The sequence below is a fragment of the Fragaria vesca genome, linkage group LG5, assembly GCF_000184155.1.
Source record: "Fragaria vesca subsp. vesca linkage group LG5, FraVesHawaii_1.0, whole genome shotgun sequence".
Lineage (NCBI taxonomy): Eukaryota > Viridiplantae > Streptophyta > Magnoliopsida > Rosales > Rosaceae > Fragaria > Fragaria vesca.
Window position 1 is genome coordinate 4,233,991 of NC_020495.1, and position 24,395 is coordinate 4,258,385.

The 24,395-nt window shown below is 36.9% G+C and overlaps 4 protein-coding genes and 1 non-coding gene across 5 annotated transcripts; 3 read left to right on the top strand and 2 right to left on the bottom strand.

The window, feature by feature from the left end:
- Positions 1 to 1,005: 1,005 nt before the first annotated feature.
- LOC101310123 (transcription factor bHLH75-like) lies at positions 1,006 to 2,793 on the top strand. Its single transcript, XM_004299007.1, has 6 exons — positions 1,006 to 1,317; positions 1,451 to 1,573; positions 1,764 to 1,829; positions 1,900 to 1,968; positions 2,077 to 2,160; positions 2,310 to 2,793. Exons 1-6 carry the CDS (start codon positions 1,051 to 1,053, stop codon positions 2,406 to 2,408), a joined length of 708 nt encoding a protein of 235 aa, XP_004299055.1. The 5' UTR covers positions 1,006 to 1,050; the 3' UTR covers positions 2,409 to 2,793.
- A 987-nt stretch (positions 2,794 to 3,780) lies between these two features.
- On the bottom strand, positions 3,781 to 9,416 carry LOC101310414 (MADS-box protein SVP-like). Its single transcript, XM_004299008.1, has 9 exons — positions 9,219 to 9,416; positions 5,682 to 5,741; positions 5,229 to 5,307; positions 4,970 to 5,022; positions 4,759 to 4,858; positions 4,622 to 4,663; positions 4,485 to 4,526; positions 4,211 to 4,371; positions 3,781 to 4,098 (listed from the first exon to the last, which is right to left on the bottom strand). The coding sequence occupies exons 1-9, from the start codon at positions 9,404 to 9,406 to the stop codon at positions 4,089 to 4,091; spliced, it is 735 nt and encodes a 244-aa protein (XP_004299056.1). The 5' UTR covers positions 9,407 to 9,416; the 3' UTR covers positions 3,781 to 4,088.
- A 4,630-nt stretch (positions 9,417 to 14,046) lies between these two features.
- On the top strand, positions 14,047 to 15,802 carry LOC101310701. The gene is made up of 5 exons (XM_004299009.1): positions 14,047 to 14,278; positions 14,570 to 14,670; positions 15,043 to 15,152; positions 15,350 to 15,445; positions 15,554 to 15,802. Exons 1-5 carry the CDS (start codon positions 14,085 to 14,087, stop codon positions 15,671 to 15,673), a joined length of 621 nt encoding a protein of 206 aa, XP_004299057.1. The 5' UTR covers positions 14,047 to 14,084; the 3' UTR covers positions 15,674 to 15,802.
- Positions 15,803 to 16,944: 1,142 nt separating this feature from the next.
- Positions 16,945 to 18,768, top strand: LOC101310993. The gene is made up of 4 exons (XM_004299010.1): positions 16,945 to 17,494; positions 17,797 to 17,897; positions 18,166 to 18,275; positions 18,409 to 18,768. Exons 1-4 carry the CDS (start codon positions 17,301 to 17,303, stop codon positions 18,742 to 18,744), a joined length of 741 nt encoding a protein of 246 aa, XP_004299058.1. The 5' UTR covers positions 16,945 to 17,300; the 3' UTR covers positions 18,745 to 18,768.
- Positions 18,769 to 18,988: 220 nt separating this feature from the next.
- LOC101311280 lies at positions 18,989 to 22,145 on the bottom strand. The gene is made up of 4 exons (XR_184621.1): positions 21,380 to 22,145; positions 20,520 to 21,131; positions 20,401 to 20,435; positions 18,989 to 19,261 (listed from the first exon to the last, which is right to left on the bottom strand). It is a non-coding gene; the product is annotated as an uncharacterized LOC101311280 (transcript).
- Between the last annotated feature and the right edge of the window lie 2,250 nt (positions 22,146 to 24,395).

Genomic DNA, 24,395 nt, shown 5'->3' on the forward strand with positions numbered 1-24,395 from the left:
GGTTTGGTATATATAGAATGCATCTAAATTCAAAATCTGGTAGCTTAGCTACACTAGGTTACAAAGTTTGTAAAAGTTGATGTGGATGATATCGATCGAGTACGTTCTGAAGAAGAATCAAAAGCCAACCCTCATTATGGTGAAGATGGACTCATTAGCAGTACGCAAAAATCCAAGCAAAGACATTTTCATTTGGGGCTTTTTTGAGGGGGATGGAGACTAATAGCTAGCAATCTAGGGTTTTTGAAACAGTTGTCAATGGGTCGGTATGGGTTTTCAAGGTTCAATTTTTTCGACCAAAGTTATGTTACAGACAAAACAATAGAGATCACAACTCCAGTTTTGGAAAGTTTATAGTCAACATTGTTTGGAATCCGGAGATTATGAGCACTCCAATTGCAGCCATTCTTTTATATTTGGTTTTACAAGCTTAATTTGATTGAGAGGGGTTGAAGTCTTGAGCCTATGTATGTGATTTGTAGTAAGCCCATCATTATCCATAAAAAGAATTACCCAATGAGCTAGAGGAAAAAAAAAACCAACACATATATATCATCTCAAATTTAAATATTAACATCGAAAATTTACTATGATAAGATTCAGTTTATTTATCAGAAATGTAAAACCTCACATTACAATATATAAATTTCTCATTCATTTTCAACTGATATGCAATGTAACCTCTAGCTTGAGATTAATGAAATCGTTTTGATTATATATGAAATTTTTATCAATGAATGAGTAGACAATTATTGATCGTTATATTCTCTTACAACAGAGATTAACATGTGAATCAGAAATATGATCATTTTTATGCTTAATCTAAAACGCGTTTGGTGCATGGTACCACTCACAGCTGATATATAAAAAATTAGTAATAATTGGGATACGTAGTCAACTTATAACTGAAATTAGAATGTGTACAATATGCTCATGTACTTAAATTTAGCAGGGGCATGCAAAACCTCAGCTCATACATATTTGTTTCTAGACATCCCACGCACATTACTACTCCTTCTCCAAGCGAGCAGCTCAATCAATTTGATTAACATGGAACTGATAGACAGTCTGTGTGAGTTGGAGAGTCTCGGCGCCAATCATCATCATGAAATCATGGCTCTCTCCACTCACAGCTTGACTCGTCATCATCATCATGATCAGCAACAACCTCAAGTCCCTGCAGCTATGAACTTCAGCACTGATCATGGTCCTGATATTCAGAGATTCTCTACTTCTCGTGATCAATACGATCATCATCATGTCCTAATTGATCAATCAACAGCTACAGAGTTTGGAGAACAAGGCGAAAGGGAAAAGGTAAACTTGGAAACTGATTTAATTGGTTGTAGAATATTTCATGGATTTTGAGATTGTTTTTTTCTGATATCTTAATTGGTGTTCTTATGATGTTGGCATCTATGTTCATCGCTTGAAACTGTTTAATTGGCAGCCATTGGGAGGAAGAAAGAGAAAGAGAACCAATACTGACAAAGATATGGGCAAACCAAAGGAGGTCATTCATGTGAGAGCTAAGCGAGGCCAAGCAACTGATAGCCACAGTTTGGCAGAAAGGGTACGTATTTACATAGATTAAATTTCTTGTAGACCTGTTAATTATTCTCTGCTTTACATGCAAGCAGTGGTTCTTCTCATCTTATTTTCAAGGCCAAAGTTTGCAGCAATCCTCTAAATTAAAGAAATCCATATATATAATTCTCCATATTACTACATAAGACTGATGCTCAACTTGATGGTAAATATAGGTAAGAAGAGAAAAAATAAATGATAGACTGAGATGCCTGCAAAATCTTGTTCCAGGGTGCTATAAGGTAAAACATATGACCTTCATTTTAAGAAGTGATTGTCTGTATGGGGTTTATAAATTTTATTTATTTGCAGACAATGGGAATGGCGGTGATGCTTGATGTGGTTATCAGTTACGTTCAGTCACTGCAGAATCAAATTGAGGTACCAATTGCTTTATTATTATTAAACCAAATTATGATTAACTTCTCATATACACAAGTTATTAGTACGTACTAATTAAGCTGCGGATTTTGTTCTGGTGTTTCCAAGTTTCTCTCTATGAAGCTATCTGCAGCAAGCGCGTACTATGATTTCAATTCACCAGGTCATGCAGATCCCGTTGACACAATGCAGGTGCATATATCTAAATTTTTCATGATCTTTATGTTGTTCTTTCGATTAAATTGAATCAAAGGGGGATATATACTATGCGCTGAATCTGATAAAAGGGTAGAGATCGAGCAGTACAAGAAATGTGAATATAACGGGGATTAATATTGCAGGGGACAAATGCATATGAGGTACAAGAGAATATGGTAAGATCAGAGCAAGGATATGGAGGAGGACTTCCTTTCAGCCAATCAACACAATGGCCTCTTTGAGTTCAACTTTCAGTTCATATGCCATAACGTTATTAAAGCTAGCACAACATACAGTGTCGTCTCTCTTCGTACCACAATAAAAATTTCCTCTTTCGTGCTTAGTATATATATTTGTAGGTGCAAGACGAATCTAGCTTGTTCCATACTACGTACCTATACATGCATTATGATCAATATCACAGTACTAATATAAGAGAAGCTTGAAGACTATCAGTGTTTATATCAGTATATATGTATGATTATCAGCCCAATTCTTCATCGCATCGGTATATAATCAATCAAGTTGAATTCAACTATTTAGTGATTTTGGTCTTGTACATATCTTGTGTATAATCGACATCCATACCGAAAGGTTGATAAAGCTAGCTAGGAACAGGTACATTGCATCCTTAATAAGGAAATAAGGGTTAGAGGGACCCTGGTATTATACATATATATGTATCTAGATAGACTATGAAGACAGCTTCATTTGAAATGAAACAGGCCGGGACCTGTTGTGTGATTATGCCCTTATAATTAAGGTCCCTCATTGGTCACAGAAAATTAAAGAAAAACCTTCGTGAACTATCTAAATTAGACTTTTGTGATCATACTGTGGGTACGTGCCTCTTACATCATGAGTTTTGCTTCTTGAACTATACGGGGGAGGGGGACAGTGTCTATCTTCGAACCAACAATAGGTAATGGGCAGGTTCAGCTAACCGTTCAGCCGCTCCATCTAGTCGAGTTTGGGAGAAGGTCATTAGCTAGTATCCAGAATTCCCACCAAATCTCAAAATTCCAAAGCAAGATAACAAGATGGAAAATCCCGATTTCTTCTCCCCCTTAACGTGTCCGGCTTTGTGAATTTCTCATTATGGGAAGTTCTACGGAAATATAACCGTGAAGCAAACAGTAGTAATCATAAATTAGCACACATTGCTAGTCTCTCGTATCTAGATAATTATTGAGTAGATAAGACTCGCACATAAGAGATTCTTGCACTGGTACTCGAGGTAAAGGAAAGGTTCAGATATGGAGAATCTCCGAGTTGGGTCCAATTCTAAAAACCCCCTCAAGAACTTCCGGTAAGCGCTCGCTGATTATAGGTTACCTGAAAAACACTTGTCTATTTCAGTAACCCTCATGCTTAGTTGGCTGCGTAAGCAAATATAGTTTTTGTTAAGATGATGAAAATGTTAAGATGATGAAGGCCCATTTAAACAACAGATAAACCCAATTGTGGTCCAGATTTATAACAGCCAAGTACTGTAAATAGAGAAAAATCTCTTTTTAGAATAGTAAGCTGAAAACCAACTTTTATACAATTATCATGACCTTGTTATCAATCCCAGTAGCTCAGTTTGTTTTCTCTCTACCATTTTCCATGGTTGTTCTTCAAGTTTTTATCATGACCTTGATTTTTAGCAGTTTTTCCTTTTCATACAATAACCTTTGAGAAAAGGTTTACAATCATTTAGTTCTAATGGTTCCATATTGGATGCTACATCTTATCCATCCAATTAAATGCATTGGCAAGATACTCACACTACTAGCCATGTCTTCCCATCTACACACAAAATGATCGAATACATACATATATACAATAACCTGCATGGCATCTCTAAGTACTTTTATTACAAATATCTAAACCATACTATATATACATTCACCTTCTGAATCTCCCCAGTTTTAGCCACTTTACGGAAGCCTGAAATTTAGAAGAGTGCAAAATGATGAACAAGTTTCATTCCGGTATTGAAAAATATACATGCATGACTTCTCTGTGATGAAAGCGACAAGGGCCGGGCAAGCTCCCTCACCCAAGTTTGAGAGATAAAGTGTCAGCGCCAGAGTCATCATCTACAGAAGAACCAGTAGAAAAGCAGCTGTAAGCATCAGTGTCGGACTCTGATACGGAACCTCCTTCAGCAGGCGAGATATCTGACAAGATGACACCATTTCCATCGGACAACATCGCTACCTGTACGTAATTAGTGAAGAACTCCGTATTCACTCAGTTTTTTGATCAAGGAAATGACCCTCGGTAATAATATAAGTAAAAAGAACCATATATATTAAGTAATTATCAGTTACCTCCCGCCTCAATTGGTTATTCTCTTGTTCCAATTCAGTTCCCTGCAATTATATACATCAGGCAAAATAACTGATAAATAAAAATGATATCACACAGATTTAGTTTCGGCCATACTATTCAAACTTCAATTTCTAACCTTTGCCTCAAGTGCTAGAATTTCACTGAAAAACTTTTCATCCTGAAACATGGAAACTTATTATTAAAAACCAAATTACAATGATTAGACCTATGCTATTGGTAAATGAATTCATATGTACTATAATTAACACAAACCTTAGTTTGAAGCACACGGGCAAGACTTCCTTCAATATCTTTCTCCAATCTCTGCAACTCATCTATGTTCAGCCCTTCAAGATCCTCTCCATTCATCTGCCTGTTGTGACAATGCAAAAGGCGTACAGTCCAAATGTTTGATCTATAGCAGCGTATGTAAGTATTGACATCCACATCTTGAAATCATTAAACGTTAACTAATAAATTAAACCTTAGCACGCGGCTCTTGTCCGCAAGTTCCTTATTCAAGTTGATGCAATGAAGCTAACATGAGAAACACAAACGTCATTTTGATCGCTAATATAATCTGCAAAATGAAATATGGCACACACAAAAAAAGAAAAAAAGGAAGCAATATCATTTTTGCTTAAAAAGAACATTTTGCAACTCCAAAGCCCTACTGTATCTGTATGTATCAACCCAGATTTCCGTTTCCCAGAATTCAACTGTATTGATAAACTAATAATCACCTGGAGTTCACGAGTTGACTGGTCAAAGTTTTCCACCTTGTCCGTGTGCGATTGATACCTCGCGATGATATCCTTCGTACTGGACAGAACAAAATTAACCACTCAGTGAGTAAGAATGTCCTCCGACAGCTACAAAATCTTCACAGTTCATTTTATCGTTAACAATCATGATAATCGGCTGATACTGATATTCTGTAATTTTTTACATATCAGTAAATAAAAAAAGAAGTGAAATCCACACTTCCCAAATTGTAATCTACATTTCCACTTTCTATTTTTAGTAACTTAGATTTTGTTTTTAGTGACATAACTTTTGTCTTCTTATAAAAATGATGACTAAAAATAGAAAGTGAGAATTACAATTTGAGGAATGTGGATTTCATATCCCATAAGAAAACTACCAATAATAGCGAACAAGAACCAGCGCGCTTAGATTAAAATTAAGTAAACTACCTGCAATCTTGAGGAGCAAAATCTTCCATTAATATATATGTGGATATATGTATATATAAACTGCAACCAGAAGGTCAAGTATATTTTAATCGACTTCTGATTATAGTAACCAGACAACCAGTCATCCTAAGAAGGTCTCACGTACATTTTAATTGACTTCTGACTATAAACTATTGACATCAATCCAAAAAAGAGTAGCAACTACTAAAAAGTAGGAAAGTTTAATTGGTTAGCTACTTTGGTTAATTATGCATGCAAAGTACACATATATGGGCCAATCCCCGTTCCCTTTATTGTTGGCCACTTGCTAACTTGCTGTTAACCGTATATTTGCCCTCATCTCTTTATGTACTTCAGGCAAGCAAGAGGTTATATTGCCCGCTCAGGTGGTTTCTTGCCCGGTCAATATTTACTGCTCTCGTCCATTCCCAAACTCATGTAAAAATGGCCAGATTGACTTTGGAATCTGCTCATACCTTGCGTAATTGTAAAATGAGATTTTAATCTCCTCAAGGTAACTATTCTTCTCACTAATGTGTTACATCAATAGTGTTCACATGGTCAGTTAATGACCAAGAGATTCATGGTCAATCACCGTTAGATTTACATCCAACGGTTGAAAACAAAACAACTCTATTTAAAAATGATTCTCCTCACCGTTAGATTTACATCAAAGGGTGACTGACAATGAATCTATTGGTCAATTACTGACGATGTAATCATGATTGTGTGTGTCACATAGTCATCCACACTCACTAATATCCAACTTCAAGCGTTAATTGGGCAATTCTCATGACACAGCTTGGTCCGAGGTTTATTTTGATAATTAATGTTACTTCATTAATATCAACCAAACAGGATAAGCCATATGTGATAGCCCAAAAAATGTCCAATTATCAACTCAACCAAATCCACATAGATATGGCAAAAGAGTGCAACCCAAAAAAAATAATAATAACTAGCTAAAACATCATTTTCTACAATTGAAATATTTCTAAAGGATATTTCTAAAGGTGGGCTGGGCTCATTTTTCTGGAGAAAACATTTCAAGTGCAAGTATTCATATAGGATTTAGCTTCTGTAAAGTAAATAAAGCTCCTCCCTTTCTCTAGTATTAGGCTCTATCCCCATTTCCCAGTTGTAGTTTTATCTATCTTGGTCATCAATTAAGAAAGGACTCCACTTCAGCTTAAATTTTAGTAGCAAATCTTCACATTTTATGACTTCAAGTTACAGCCTCGGTGAATTTTCAATTCTAGTTCCGTCTCTGATTTCTAGCATAGTTGGCAGAGAAAGGCGGAACCAAGCCCTCTAATTTTGAACATAAATCAGTAAATCACCAAAAGAAGGGTGTTACGAAGCAAAACCTATTATCTCCATAGAGGGAAATTAGTATTTATACTTGGAACACTACATGTTTTATGTTTCCTTTTAATCTCATTGGTCCAAGTATTTTATCCTTATTTTTTATTGGTGTATTTAATTACTTTTACTTTTTTTTTCCACTCATCCCCACATGAATATGAATTATATGATTGGCCGGGTACACCACATGACAGTACCACGTGGTGTTCCCGGTACATGGAATAATTACTCATCATAGCAACCACGTACATGCAGCAAACAATGACATTTTATATTGCAAGTCCTTGTCAGCAATATATATATTGCTACCTAAAATCCTAAATCTTTCTTTCTTTCTTTCTTTTTTTGAGAGAAAAAAAGAATGACATTTTATATTGCAAGTCCTTGTCAGCAATATATATATTGCTACCTAAAATCCTAAATCTTTTGCTCGAATCCGGAATCAGAAAAAGTGAACAGCACCTTTATATAAAGGGATCAAATCTGAAAGTGATTCATACACTGACACAGTTTCTGGGATGAAGAAAACGACCATAATTTTGTTTTAGACTTTTTACTTTTAGTTGACATAAAGTGATCCCCAATTCCCAATCATCAAACAGATGAATATATTAGCATCTTGCTTATTCCTTTTTATTATAACATTACTCTTTTATGAACTTCCATTACAATATTAAATAATATGTACGTTTAAATGAAAGAAAAGCAGAAGCTTAATTAAATCTTATTCCATATTTACATTACTACAACACATTCTCATCCTCCCTCTTTTTTAGATCTTCCCCTCATCCATGCTTGTAGATGTTATGAACTTTTTTCTTTTAATTTCATGACACATTTTCCGAAAGTTTGTTTTATTAGTGCAAGTTAACTCAATCAATGCATGGAAAAAATTAGTGTACAAGTACAAGTATGTTTATATGCATGCGTGCATAGTCAGGCTAGCTAGCTCCACCACTGATCATTGCATGACAGCTGAAAGGCTTCAAGCTTCTATGATGTGATCCAACTGATCATCAAATCATGTACTTGCCTAGTAAGAAAACCTCAAATCATATAACATAATGTCTACTATGGTAATTGCTATTTATGTCCCTGTACATTTAGGGACAATGTGCTTTAGGTGTGGTCTCGTTCGAGATCAGGGAGACAATGTTCAAAATGTGCTCTCACTGAGTACAAAGAGAACGACTTTAATACATACTATTGTATTATTAATTATTTATGTGACCGTCGGCATTTACTGTTAGATACCAATTGATCAATTTCGAAAATATATACCGAGTAAACTTAAGGGAAGTGAAATCCACACTCCTAAAATTGTAATCCACACTCCCACTTTCCATTTGTGGCAACTAAAACTTAAGTTTTGTCTTCTTATGTAAATGATGACTAAAAATAGAAAGTGAGATTGTAATCCACACTCTCACTTTCCATTTGTGGTAACTAAAATTTTGTCCTTAGTGACTTAATTTTTGTCTTCTTATGTAAATGATGACTAAAAATAGAAAGTGAGATTGTAATCCACACTCCCACTTTCCATTTGTGGTAACTAAAATTTTGTCCATAGTGACTTAATTTTTGTCTTCTTATGTAAATGATTACTAAAAATAGAAAGTAAGAGTGTGGATTACAATTTTGAGAGTGTGAATTTCATATCCCAAACTTAATTATGTCTAAATGTATATATGATTTTAATTAACAGTCTCACATAAAGCATAGGATTATCTAATGAGGGACGTCTTGACCCTATGATTCTTAAAAATATAATCATATATATGATCTGTGTCGAAAGGTTGGAGCAATAAATTTGAACTACATACAATGATCAACCGGGTTATTTAACCAGGTTATTTATCGATCAATCATATATACTACTGATTCATATATATCATCAATCCTCTCCACACTCTAGGGAATACCACGAGTTTAATTGTGGACATACAAAAACACTATCAATTACATATAATATGCTCGTGGCACCAATCGATCTATTCGTACTCTACTACTACCTCAAACGGTGAAACCATGAAATTTGCCACAGGTATATATTTTCCTCCTTATATATTTACACCTCACTCATGTGTGTATATACATGACTACATGTAGTGTATTTATATGTATACACATGTGTATAAATGTGTGTGTGTATGGAAGGTGGTGGAGAAGTACCTGGAGCTGGAGGACTCACAGAGCTTGCCAGTAGCAGAAAAGATGATGACAGAAAACTCACAATCACAGAGAATTGAAAGCTCGCTAGCTTTCTTCAGAAGCCCTCTTCTCCTCTTCGAATACGTCACTTGCCTCGCCGGCAAGTTGTCAATCTTTTCGATCTTTATCTTCTTGCTCGCCGGCTTCATCGTATCTATCTGCTCCGATCCTTATTGTTCCGTCAAAAATCAAACCAACCACTGATCAACAAAGCGGAATATATACATAGATTTTAAAAACTGGGGTCATTTTAATTTCAGCCAAAGACCCTAGCAACCAGATCTAACTTAAGTGAAGAAAACCCAGAAAAATTCACAGGACCTATATATATATATATATATATATATGTATATGACAGCTTGAAAAATAAAGATACAAAAATGGATCAGAGAACTTGATCCAACAATTTTGAACTAAAATTGATGGGTTTTGTTTCCTCTTTTGCTTACCTAACGTGAGGAACCCCAAGCTGGAGGCCTGGAGCTTGGTGGCTGTTCTAAGAATGGAAACGACTGTGGAAACGACTGTCTCCCATTTATGGTAAGAAAGAAAGAAAGAAAGACGTCAAATATTTCTACATTATCCTTCACCCAACTGTATTTTGCATTTTGATTCCTTTTGGGAAACAACGACAAGGCGTTTTAGGCTGCCCGAACAAATCGTCGTGTAAAAGAGTTTAGTAATCTAGGGGCGCGTTTATTTTGGTGAACAGGAATCATCCGATTGGGAGAATGGGTTGAAATGGTGTTTACTTTTGCTTACATAGAGAGGAATCAAACATGTGTGGGTCCCATAGCTGAACCTCCTCTTCCATTCCAGAGGTGGAGGATTCATTCTGATTCACTCATGAATGAACTGTTTTTCTAAAATTAATCTTATAACTTAATGAAAATCCAAAATTACCGGTAGCAAAACCCTACAACTTATAAACCAACTTTGTAAACGGTGTGGAGGATATTTTTGTACTTGACTTAGTTATGTTTCCCATTCCATCCTACTTCCATTTCTCATTCCAGATATAAGGAAACAAATGAATGAGAATCACTCGTCCTCTCTCTCATTCCAGATACATAAGTTTGTGAATGGAGTTCATATTATTGTGGAATAATTGTTGGTATACATGTTAAGGGGTCCAAATAAAAAAGAAGGGGTTCGTCTATTACCACACTACAAACTATTTTACTCACCCCACACGTTGTTGATTTATTGAATGACTAATATATCTTAATGTAAAATTACAGCAAGGGACAATAAGTTGTTATAAATTACAAATTCTTTTTTTTAGATAAACAAGTACTTCATGAACCTTAACCCAGAATTTATCATATTTGATCTTTCTATGAAGTTTGAAGAAGATACTAGCATTCAACTGAAGATGAGGTGAACAGTTTTTTTTTTTCCTTTTTTTTTTCTTTGTTGATATTTCTTCTATCTTTTTACTCATTATTTCTTATATCGATTTCATATGTAAATTTTCATATCTAGTTGCTCACTTATATATATTCGATTTGTTTTTTTTTTCATCAGCGTCAGAGCTTTTTCCAAGTAGAGTTTACAGACATTGTGCATCTTCATATCAATGAATACCAACGAGTTGTTAAGTTTGAGAGTTTTTTCTTGTTCTTTAGTTGAGATTTTAATTGAGATTTATATTTTAATGTGATTTTTATTGTTCAGTTTGTGATTCCACTTACCCAAATGATATTAATCTTATGATTTTCTTCAATTTCATTTCGTTTTTGAAGTTCAATGACTATTAGAAGAGGCTGATATTGTGTGTATTGCAAATCGGTGAATAAAGTAAATTAAAAATTATGTAGGCGGGGTGAGAAGAGATCGACTGTAAGGTGAACAAAGCAAAAATGGGAAAATGGTATTTTAGGTATTGTAAATAGGTGAACAAAGTAGATTTATAATTAAAAATATATAAGTGGGGTGTGAAAAGAACGTGAGGTGAACAAAGCGGTTTGTGGAGTGGTAATAGACGCACCCTCAAAAGAATTGTTCGACAATAAGCTACCTTTATCTAATGAGGAATAGATCAACAATGAAAAATAAACAAATAATCATTTGAAGTTTGATATATTAAATACAATATAACACGAAATGAAAGAACGTGTTGATAATTTTCTAGTAAATATTAAAACACCTTAAAACAAATATGCATTTTGTTAATTGGGTCAATTAACAACAATTTTTTTTTGAAACAAAGGCGGGCTTGAAACCCATTGTATTAATAGTCGCAAGCTAGAATGACACCGATACAGACCCCGAAGGTGATTCACGTACCATTACATTGTACATTGTCGCTCATCGTTGATAGCCTAGCAAGCTATAATCTAACTCTACATAAAGATAATTTTACATGAAAACTTTCGTCGTCAATGTGCTCAATTGCGGTACGACAAGAAGTGTTCGTTATCTAGATATAAAAAAAACATCATAATCTGCAGGCATCAAAACCTACTTAGGATTTCTAGAAACCTACATAGGAAAATTATTGAAAATAAACTAGCAAAAAACTAATTTAAAACCCTAAAGGCCCAAACAAATGGACTTAAAAAACTAGAAAGAAAAGATGAAATGGACCTAAAGATAGACATCAGGCCCAATCCATAATAGCACCAGAACAAGCCCAAAAAAATAGGGCTAAGGCCAAACCAGTTCAGCCAACAGCTTCTGGCCCACACCAAACTTTAGCTCAAGCAGCCAAACACCACCACCAGACCAGCCACCGAGTGCACGCCGTCGCCACCGCGTTCGGATCCCAACCAACGCCAAGATACCGTCTTCGACCGAGCTCCTGCACAACAAACCCTCCACCGCAACCCCTGCCCATGAGAAAACCATAAGAAATCCCTTCAACCACCCTCTACTGCAAGCATTGAGACTCGACGCCCATCCTTTGCATCTGAGTTTGTAGCGGAACCAAGAGAATTCAACCACAAAACCACGCCCAAGATCGGGCGTTCAAGCCAAAACTTGCATCAAGATTCAGTCAGATCGGATTCAAACCCCATCATCCTCCTCGAAACCTCTGCTTGCGCCGCCGTCGCCATAGCTTGAAACATAGAAAGCCAAATCCACTCAGCCCCAACCCATCATCTGAGTTTGCTCTATGATTCACAGCCCATCCGGCCGCAGTCGACAAATGTCATCGAGGCCGAAGGCCTACACTAATGCAGCCGCGCAGCCGGACAAGCACTGGTAATCGAAAGGTTATGGTTTTTTTCTATTAACTTTTGTCAATTAACAACAATTAAGCTAAAATGAAGGTGACTAATGATGTTTGCTTGGATTGTTTAGAAATGCAAAAAGGGACCCTCCCAAGCCTTAATTGGCTCTGCCCTTGCATACAACTATAAAAAGCTGAGAGCCTGAACACAGAGGTGGAGGAGTCAGGATTATATATAAAGGAGGCTGAGTTATAAAGTAATACGAAATTTAAAAATTAACTAAAATTAAACAAGAAACATGAAGTTTGGTATTCATTAAATATACAGAGAAATAAGTTTATCCATTACAAAGTATTTGCACATACCAGAATGAGAAAAAAGATGTTTTCCTTATGGAATTGATTATGGACAGAGTATATGGCAAGAGGTGATTAAGGTAGGAGCGAGAATGTACAAATTAACAGTAAATGGTGTGTTTATGGTTTAATTGGGAAAGAAATGGGGGCCAAACTTTGTAAGTTACAAAACTTTTCACTATGATTATATCAGAACTCTTATTGCACATGTTCAATACACAATGGGGTGCCATGGTACCCTTGACCTGTACGTAGCTTGGCCAATAGCCCTGAAGCTCCATTACTTAGCTATCCTATATATATTGCCTACTGTTGTGGTGGCAACTAATCAAACCATATCTTGCCCCCTGCCTATGTTCTCTCGTCTTGTTCTAGTTTTACTCCCTATAATTACATTTCTTTTAGTTGCGGAGCATGTGTAACTTTGTTTATTAAGATAGAGTTGGTGTGGTTATATGAATTCTCGATTGATGAAATTGTTAGATATAAAAACAATGAATATTGAGCCTAGAGCGTTAATTACAATAAGCAGCTGAAGTAATCATGAATGAGATAATTTCTAACTCTTTACACGATACACGTACTCTAACAAGCATTACTAAAAAACAGTGCTCTATTGGCTACTTAATTTTCTTTTACAACGTGGTGACACAATAGAGATATTAGTTGACATGTAACACGATTGCACATCCTAATGTTTAATTATTTAGTTTTTCAACTATGTTGCTGTTAGTAAATATATATGATGACACTTAGCTTCACCATATGATCACTAGCTAGGCGGCAATGGCCACTTGATGAAGCAAGAAATGACATACATACATAGGCACTGCCGCACTGAGGATCATGTGTAGTTAGATGTTATATAATGTTAAATAGAATCATGCTAAGTAATTGAATTGTTGAGCGTCATGTAAGAGATTCCTAATCTAAATTCGATTCATGAAGTTGCCAAAATGTTTAGACACTGTGCCGCAAGAGTTTTCATGCCGGAATACATAATTGGAGCATTCCACGTTGATGAAAACTAATTCCTAAACCCACTACCCTAATAAGAATGACAAAAGAAAATGAATATGTAACATTAAGCAAAACAAACCGGTATTGGGCCTAATTCTCTTGAAAGAATCAGACCGGATCGAGACAGTATAGGCCCAACAGATTGACACTGATTCGGATCTAACCCAAAGTTGAACACTTGGGTTGTATCGCCGGTCCGTCTCTGATATTCTCCATGCTCTCTCTCTCTCTCTCTCTCTCTCTCTCTCTCTCTGTAGAGCTCAGCATCGGCAGAGATGTTGAGGTCGCAGGCATTTTCAATTGCCGACGCCTCTCACGTGATTGTTTCTCCCTCACGTGCCATCCCAACATCACTCCGTCTCCCCCGCCGGTCAGTCTCTTTCCAAACAACACGGCCACGTCTCCGATCACTCCCCACCGTCCGGAAATGCACAACTTGTCTCGCATTCGATTTCCAAAGTGGAAAAGGGTACTACTTTGTCAATTTTTCTTATACTTCAATCATTAAACTCTGTTCAGTTCTGTTCTTTTTGGGTTTAAGACTTCAAACTCAAAGTCAATAGTTTTTCTTGGTGGGTTTTTAAGAATTGGCTTCTACATTGAAACTCAGATATTGTTACAAGTCGTAATTTTGTTGATTGTCCGATCAGTATTGTCTAGAGTACCTAGGCATGTCATTTGTTTAACCTTCCAATGTAGTGGATGTCAGTGAAGAAACTTCAATGTGTAAACAATGCTTTCTCCTTTATGAACCTTGCAGAATGAGTGGGTTTCATGATGTTGAGCTGAAAGTCCGCGATTACGAGCTTGATCAGTATGGTGTTGTCAACAATGCTGTCTTTGCAAGTTACTGCCAGCACGGTGAGACTGCTACATTCATTTATATCGAAACTATGTAGTTACATTTCTGCAGTTTGCAAAGTTGTTCATTTCGACACAGTTTGTGGAACATACTTGCTTATAGGCTTTTTGCCTTTGATTGGTGGCTGAATGTAAGTTCGTCAAAGTAATGACTTTATGAATTTCATAGAATAGCTAAGGACTATGTCATATATGAGCATGACTGCACAAAGGTATAAGGGGTGATGAATTTGTCATGGTAACTGAAAAAATGGTGTTATACATGGCTGTCAAAATGAGGTGGAAGTTTTAAAGATCACATATTTTTGTAATCTCTAGTTCTTTTCAACTCCATTTGAAGAGACTGAGCGTTTGTGCTTACATTTTGATCAGGTCGTCATGAACTTCTTGAAAGGGTTGGCGTGAGCGCTGATGCAGTTTCCCGTACTGGTGATGCATTAGCATTGTCAGAATTGTCCCTCAAATTCATTGCGCCTCTAAAAGTATGGCTTGATATTTCACTTTGATGTCTTAATTTCATTTTCTTTTAATACTGCAAGTTTGCAAACGTGTATATGACACTATTAATGCTCACCTGGCCTTCTCCTTATTCGACATTAGTAAGCATGGTTGTATATGTCAATATGTGCACTCTGATTATGAAAACTCAATCTTGTTCTTTTACATGATGTCTATATAGAGTGGAGACAAGTTTGTTGTTAAGGTGAGGGTGGCCAACTCCTCAGCTGCTCGCCTGTATTTTGATCACTTCATTTTCAAGCTGCCAAATCTAGAGGTTTGTCATTTATCACACCCCTGAAGTTATTTTCAATCATATGAGGTACTTGTCTTGACCTCTGATGGTGACTAACCTTGGGAGTTGTGATATTGTTTTTCTGTGCAGCCTATCTTGGAGGCAAAGGCCACAGGAGTGTGGCTTGATAAAAACTATCGCCCTGTTCGTATTCCCCCGGAGGTGAGATCGAAATTTGTTCAATTTCTTCGCCATGAGGAGTCTAACTGATTATCCTGAATACGGAGTCGGTGGGAAAGTCATTGTTACCAAAGCTCCAGTTGGAGAACGGAGAGGATACAGGTATCTTAAATTCCACTGGCACCAGAAAAATTGGAGGAAGAATATACTGTTAATGTCAAGGATTAAAAGTTAAAATATACAAGTAATTAGTCATGTATGTGAGACTGATAATCATTGTAGTAAAAGAATTCATGATATCATAAACTAGAGGAAAGAGACGCATTGTTTCTCGAATTTTGTTTTTTGTTTTTCAATTTTCTGGGACTGTTACTATCCAGTGTGCACTTGTTGTTTGATGGTAAGTCAGGAACCTGTGTTAGGCTGAACAGAAGAGTGAGAAGACAGATAATCATCTACTTTATCTGAGATGTGATAGATGTAAACATAGATGTGCTTTGACAGAAACTGAGAGAGAGACCAAGAGATAGAAGTAGCATAAAATGGGGAGAAGAAGGTGATGTTGTCATGGATGAGAGCGAGCTTACCCTCTACATGCTTAAGTTCGCTCTTGGAAACTTCAACAACACCCTTGCCAATTCAGAGTACTTGCCTTCCCTGCACAACCCACCACCATTGATTTAAGTTACAGAAACAATATTTTTGATGAATGTTGTTTCTGTTGCAAGTTCATATCTCACTCGAAATACACCAGTTTTTACAAAGTTGAAATTAGGATCGCGATAGTAACGGCTGCAATTCTTCTCCACTAGAAAGTGGGATTGGTTTTGCTGGACATAGCCAACTATAAGGTAAGTTACAGTATCTATATCACTCCTACTTCTGTGGGTCTAGTACAATTCAAGTTTTTCTTGGCACATGTTATTACAGAAGTAACAGATTGGTGAACCTAGAAAGCCATATATATGTGAAGCGGTAGAAAATCTCAACATCCAGTTATGGTGACTAGACTGACCAGTCTGGCCAGTCATAGTCTGGGAAGGTATAAGGCCTTAGGTGTTAGGTGTTAGGCAGACGGCAGACCTATGTTAGATCTGTGATAAATGGAAATGGTACGTAATTGACAAAACGTTTTTAATTGTAAGGTTGGCGTAGCTAGAAAACTAAACTAGGAGGGTTAGAATTTAATAGTAATTAATCTTCTTTTATTTTTCTCCCTTGTACTTGGGGGCACATAATTGTTCATTCTTTTTGCATTAGAGAAGCTAGTATTGCCTAAACCCTTACTGGTTTGAGTAAAAATATATTATATCCACGACAATTGCTTATATTGTAAGGCATTTTCTTGGATCGTCTGGAAGTAGTATGTAACATAATTAGTGTGAGGGTCAAATTTTAAACTAATTTTGTAATATAAGCATGAAAGTAGTGATTCTATCAACCAATGATGGATAGAATTGAAAAGTGGGTAGGGTCATTTGAACCCTCTCACTCTCATGTGGCGTACCTAGTTCCCAGAGTTCGGCTACACAAATCATTAATGTTGCATCTGGAATTATAATTCATATGTAGCTAGCCTAGCTAGGTTGGGTAGCGTTAGCAGTTGGCGTGTTCATAGTTCCTGCTGTCCTGTGTACTCCTGTTCTTGATAAAAAGACGTCCTTCTCTGATATTCTCCATACTCTCTACCTTTGCCCGGCAGCAGTCAGCAGCACAGATGTTGAGGTTGCAGGCATTTTCAATTCCCGACTACAATCCAGTTACCTTTCCCTCTTCATGCGTCATTCCTAGCTCGCTTCATCTTCACCGTCAGTCAGTATCTTTTCCAACCACACGGACGCGTCTCCGGTCACTCCGCATCGTCAGGATATGCAGCACTTCCCTTGCAGGCGATTTCGGAGGTGGCATAGGGTACTATTACTTAAAATCCTCTAGAAATGTATATGTAATGGATAAAGTTCGTAGTTAAATATTCAGTTATATTCAGTTCTGTTATTTGGGTTTATGTTCTTGCTACCCATGTTAATTAAAGTCATAATATTTGTGGTTGGTGGGTTTTGTTGTACCTTTCTTTTCATCTCATTTCCTGCATTTTGGTGAGTGCAACATTAAGAAGTGATGATGATAGCATCGGATACTTGTTGATCTAGCATTCTGCAAGTGAATGAAGTTAAATATGTGATGAAAGCTTTTTATCCTTTCTTAACTTGCAGAATGAGTGGTTTTTATGATGTTGAGCTTAAAGTCCGGGACTATGAGCTTGATCAGTATGGCGTCGTAAACAATGCTGTCTATGCAAGTTATTGCCAGCACGGTGAGACCTCTATATTCGTTCGTACAGTTAACATTTCTGTATTTTGAAAGGCTTTTCATATATATCAACACAGCTTTTGGAACATGCTTCTTAATTTGGTGGCTAAATCTAAACCATGGTATCAGGGTTGATCATGTTCTCATGGGAAATGTATAGTGTTACACATTGCCTGTAAAATGATCAGCAGCAATAGATCACATCTTTTTATGTCTTTACCCCAGATGTGAGTACATATCAACATTCTTGCTTCAACATTTTGATTATGCAGGTCTTTATGAACTTCTTGAAAGGGTTGGCATGAGTGCTGATGCAGTTGCCAGAACCGGTGAAGCATTCGCGCTGTCAGAATTGTCTCTGAAATTCATTGCGCCTCTAAAAGTATGTATTTCATTTGAATCTCTCGAGTTTTTTTCTGTCAATTTTGCAAACAGTACATTTCTGCTACCACAGAATGTAAAATGTGGTGATTGTGACAACTGAGTCTTGCTTCTTCTACATGATTTGTAAATAGAGTGGAGATAAGTTTGTCATAAAGGTCCGGATGACCAACTCCTCAGCCGCTCGCGTCTACTTTGATCACTTCATTTTCAAGCTGCCAAATCTAGAGGTTTGTCATTATCACTCTCTAATTATGCTGGCCCTTGACGCCGAGTTACCTACTGATCATGGCATGGTTTCTAAACAGCCTATCTTGGAAGCCAAGGCCACAGCAGTGTGGCTTGATAAAGACTATCGCCCTGTACGTATTCCATCTGAGGTGACATCTAAATTTGTGCAGTTTCGTCGCCATAAGGAGTCCAAACACGTCGTGCACAACGGTGTTGGTGCTAGAAGTCTTCGTTTCTAAACCTTTTAATCTGGTACCAGGAGAACGGAGGCAGAATAAAAACAGATTCATTTCTCATAATAAAGTAAATTAAGATTGTTGTTAGTATTAAGATTAAAGTAGTATTCCTCATCATATATACTAGACATCGCACCCGCTCTTTGCTGCGGGTTTTGGCAAGAGTGTTTTAACATGAAAGTTTTATTTTGGGTTTCTTCAGAGAACCAAACTTCAAATGACAAAAAAAAAAAAAAAAAAAAAAAAAAAATTACAAATGAATCATAAGATAACTGCTAAAATTTAGACAACCAAGATATCCACAAATACAGATGATGCTGCAAGAGTGCTTAAGAAATAGGCTATTCAAGGCTGACTGGTTACAATTGCTAGTGGACAGCTTGCAAAAAAGTAGTTGATTTTGTCCATTAACACATGCTATAAAAGCTGTATAAGCTTGTACATAGTTATGAGGTTGTTCAAAAAGTTTCTTTGCTGATGATTTCCATTGATGACTTGCTGGTCCAGTTTTGGTGCTTTCCTATCATTTTGGAAGAAAGATATAGTTAAATATTCCAATATGCAAAATCTCTAAACTTTTATGTAAGCAAATGTATTGTATATGTGCAGATCATCAATCTATAATGCAAAGCGTGCAATGACATTTAATATGCAGTATATGAATATATAGTTTAGCTTATGCTACAAACATCAAATAGCCAAAAAAAAAAAAAACAATGATGTGTATACATCAGTATGAATAAGATCAGAACTCAAAACAAAACAACATAAAATGCAGAATTTTTGAACTCATTACTGCTAATGGTGGTTAACTGAAATCAATATGGCAACACTGAATACATAAAACACAAGATTTCAATTTAGCAAGTCAGTATGGCTATATGGTACACATAAAAAGCTGGATTTCAAATGAGCAGAATTTACAGATATGATCCCTAAGAAACATGAGGGAAGTCCAGTAGCACTGTGTAACAACAACTCAAAACAGATTTTGAGTTGCCAGCAATATGCCTATTCTTTTTTCTTTTTTTTCTTTTTGAAGGAAAATAATATACCTATTACACTTGCACTTCTTAATGGACCATTAAAAGTTCAACTTTCAGTTTCTGGCAGCTTACTCAAGGTACACGATGTAATAATAAATAGTAATAAATAGTAAAATGGAAGTATTCTGGTATAATTTCTACTTGTCATCCATATCTATCATAAAAACAAAGATCATACGATGATGATGTATAGAGTTTCTATCTTGTAAGAATTGGTACCGCACTCTGGTTTATTTTGTAGTAAATCAAAATGAAAATATAAACTTTATGTTGTTCAGGTTTATTCTTTTGCATTTGTATTACCATCTTTTCTAGTACTTAAATCCTCTTAATCTAATGGATTTACCCTATAAAACCCCTTATGATCCACTGCTCTGCCCCCCAGCCCCCGCCCCCCCCCCCCTCCTTATATAATCAATAATATTTTAATGTCCAGAACTATTTCATCTGCTCACACCACATGGATTCTAAACTATATCAACCCCAAGTAATCCTCTCACTGAATTATAGCTCTCTACAAAATAATAATAAAACATGAAAAGGAAATTCAATATACATAATAAGGAAAACATGATACTTCGAACTGCATAAAAAAAAAAAAGAAGATAAGTACCCATATTAAATGACTCTGAAGGGGTGGATCAGCAGCTGTAGAAATCCCCAAAATCAGCTTATTGCCAAAAACGTAAACTGAGAGAAGGAATCAAAGACAAAGACGAAGAGAGAAGAAACCTGAGAGAGAAAGAGAGAACGTCTCTTTTTGGAGGGTCGTCTCTCGTCGTGGAGAGAGAACACAGAGCCACGTAGCAGAAGACTTACAGCTGTCGGCGTTATCAGCTCACGGCAGCACTGGTAGATTCTGTAATTGAGTTAGGGGCAAAACCAGCGTTCGCTAGAGTTTGACTTCAGGAGGTTGCGAGAGGGAAGGCAAGCGGTTGCGAGAGAGAGGAGCTGGTCTCGAAGCTTCTAAGAGGTGGCCGAAGAGAAAAATTGGGCTACTTTCAACAAACAACAGACTGGATGGGAATCTTGAGATCACAGCGAAATCTTCAGATCGGTTTTGAAGCTTCTAAGAGATGGCTGAAGAGAAAAAATGAGGCGCAAGATGAAGAACGAAGCAGGTCCATTGAGGCCCAAAACTGTTCCGTATTAACAGTTGCTTGAACAGTATTTTAAACAATAAAACAGTGCAACGAAAAATAGTATAATGTTAATGTTAAATGCCTCCATGTGAGACATATAATCTATGTAACATTGTTTCAATAAAGAGCCCAGCATCTTGTTCAGCGATCACTAGGCCTCACTGTGAGTCTTACAATCAAAACCGAGACAAAAGATACCGATCTGAAACAAAACAAAACAAAAAACCCACAATCATAATCAAAAGAACGAAATCATTGTGGCAACTCATGAAATTCATCAGAAAAATTTTGGGTTGCTGGAAAAATATGTCTGGCTATGAGCATGATAATACAATTCGACATAAGAATGCAACACCAATCAGATACACAGTTTCAAAGCATCATCGGAACACTTCACATGACTATACACCGCATCCCATAAATACACAGTTTTAGGGCTGTAAATCTCACCTCTAACTTCCTCCTAAGTAACTCCACTTCCTCAATCTTCTCATGTATCTTACTTTCATAGTTCGATATAGCCTTTTCATAGGCAGCATTTTCCTCCTGCAATGTCACCTCTCTCAACTGGGCCTGTCCACAATTCCAAACAGGATCAATGAAACTCAATCAGTACCAAAAAACAGGTGAGTTCTGGAATACTCCGGAGCATCCATGCTCCGCGTTTGTCTTGGTTACGTGTCGATCCTCCATTAGGTTGTGTATTTCGTCCGTGTTAGTCTCCTTGAGCACGTGAGTTGCATAACTCAGTAAGTATTTCATCCGCAATCAAGAGAGGGCAGACAAGTTGGATGTGGAAGATCGATCTATCTCCCTCTCCTTGATCTGATCGGCTTGCTTAAGAGCGGCCGTTTTGATATCGTTGGCTATCTTGGAGGGCATCGGCGGCGAACTCGCGGGATCGCTTGAGATTTTGGCGGCGAACTGGTGATGGTCTGATTTCTTGGCTGCTTCTTTGGCGAAGCTATTGGGTCGTTTCCACAGATCTTCCATTGTTTGTCTCTTCAATTGCAGGACTGAGGGAGAGAAAGATAACGTGTTGGTGGGTTTGGTAGTGGTGGGTGTGTGCTTTGTGTTGGTGGTGGTTGTTATTTCCTTCTCTCTCTTTTTTCTTTTTTGTCTGCTTGGAATCAAAATCTAGAGATGGGAATGACTCCATGTTGTGACAAGAATGGGCTGAAGAGAGGTACGTCCATGGACTCCTGATGAGGATGAGATTCTTGTCAATTACATCAACACAAATAAGGGACATGGCAGCTGGATAATCTCTTCCACAGCATGCAGGTTTTGTGTGTAATGCTAGCTACATGTTCTATCTGGGTTTTGGTCCATTGTTAAGGAATAAGACTTATCAAAACCGGATCCAACCCAGAAAACGAAGAAAGATGACAAATGGAGGAGAGATACCCAGACCGAAACTGTGTTTCGCACTACCCAAGTCCTTAGATCTGAGGAATAAAACTTATCAAAAGAAAAAACAATTAAAACTAATACCCACGCACCACGCGCCTAGCAATGGCGTGCTTGCAATCGACTGGTTAACCGGTTTATTCACTTTTTACTTCTGTCAGAAAACAAACGCGAAACACGGACGCTCCGGAGCATTCCAGACGTCTCCCCAAAAACAACCCAAAATCCCAAACCTTTAACTACAACCACATCCCCAAACTAACAAAAATCCAATCTTTCAATAACACACGCAACAATTCCAATCAGAACCAAAGACCTAGATAAGAAAGATCCAAACTTCAACCAAATAAAGCAACAATTGTTACAATTTACAACCAATTTCAAGAACCCAGATAGAAAATTAAGGGCAATAAATTTAGTGGAGGGGTGGATCAGCAGCTGTAGAAATCCCCAAAATCAGCTTATTGCCAAAAACATAAACTGAGAGAAGGAATCAAAGACAAAGACGAAGAGAGAAGAAACCTGAGAGAGAAAGAGATGAAAGAGAGAACATCTCTTTTTGGAGGATCGTCTCTCGTCGTGGAGAGAGAACACGGAGCCACGCAACAGAAGACTTACAGCTGTCGACGTTATCAGCTCATGGCAGCACTGGTAGATTCTGTAATTGAGTCAAGGGCAAAACCTGCGTTTGCTAGAGTTTGAGGTTACGAGAGAGAAGGCAAGAGGTTGCGATAGAGAGGAGCTGGTCTCGAAGCTTCTAAGAGGTGGCCGAAGAGAAAAATTGGGCTACTTTCAACAAACAACAGACTGGATGGGAATCTTGAGATCACAGCGAAATCTTCAGATCGGTCTTGAAGCTTTTAAGAGATGGCTGAAGAGAAAAAATTAATGAGGCGCAAGATGAAGAACGAAGCAGTTCCATTGAGTTCCAAAACTGTTCTGTATGAACAGTTGCTTGAACAGTATTTTAAACAGTAAAACAGTGCGACGAAAAATAGTATAATGAGGAAAATTTTCAAATGGTGCCTCAAGTTAAGTCCATTCATCATTTTGACACCCCAATATTGAAAACTATGATACTGGTACCTCAACACTTAAACTCAACTCAACATTAGTTCCCTCCGTGATTGACACCGTTAAGTTGGATTTTGTCCATGGGCAAAATTGTCTCTTCATGTTTTCCTTCCACAAACCTTATAAGTTGAATTAGAGTTTCTCGACCTGAAGATATCAACTATGAATGTGAGTCCTATTACCTAGTTATCTATATATGTTTCATGAACTTCTGTACTTGATACAAAATGCATTTTAATCAATATTGATTCTTTCTCTCACCGGTGGTTTGCAAAAGCTACTTTTAATGATGGATATTAATGACCAATGGTGTATTATAATTTCTAGATGTCTCTAATTTTTGTATGCAGCCAACATATGGCTCACCATAAATTTTGATACAGATGGAAAAATGAACATTATTTTGGAGGAAAATGTTTGTGGAGGGAAAAAAATTTGGTAAGGGAAAACATGAAAAAACAATTTTGCCAATGGATAAAGTCCAACTTAATGGTGTCAATCACGGAAAGAACTAATGTTAGATTAGGTTTAAATGTTGAGGTACCATTATCATAGTTTTCAAAATTAAGATGTCAAAATGATAAATAGGCTTAACTTGGGGCACTATTTGAAAATTTTTTTCTAATGTTATTGTTCAATGCCTCTATGTGAGACAGATAATCTCTGTAACACTGTTTCAATAAAGTTCATGATTATCTGGTTAGTGCTCAGAAGTTATTGGCATGTGATCCTTACACGTAGTCTCTGATCTTTTGGACTATTACGATACGTGTGAACTTGGAGGAGTTTGAAGGTCAGTGAGGGAACTTACGTGTTAGGGCGAACATAAGACAAATCAATCTTCATCGCAACTTTAATGTTCTAAAAATGTCACATCTCGGTTCTTCAGTTAATTTACGGTTATTGACTTTTAGGTTACTTTGACCTCACTACCAGGACAAGCACTTTCTGCCCGTTAGCTTAATTCGTCGGTTAAGATTTC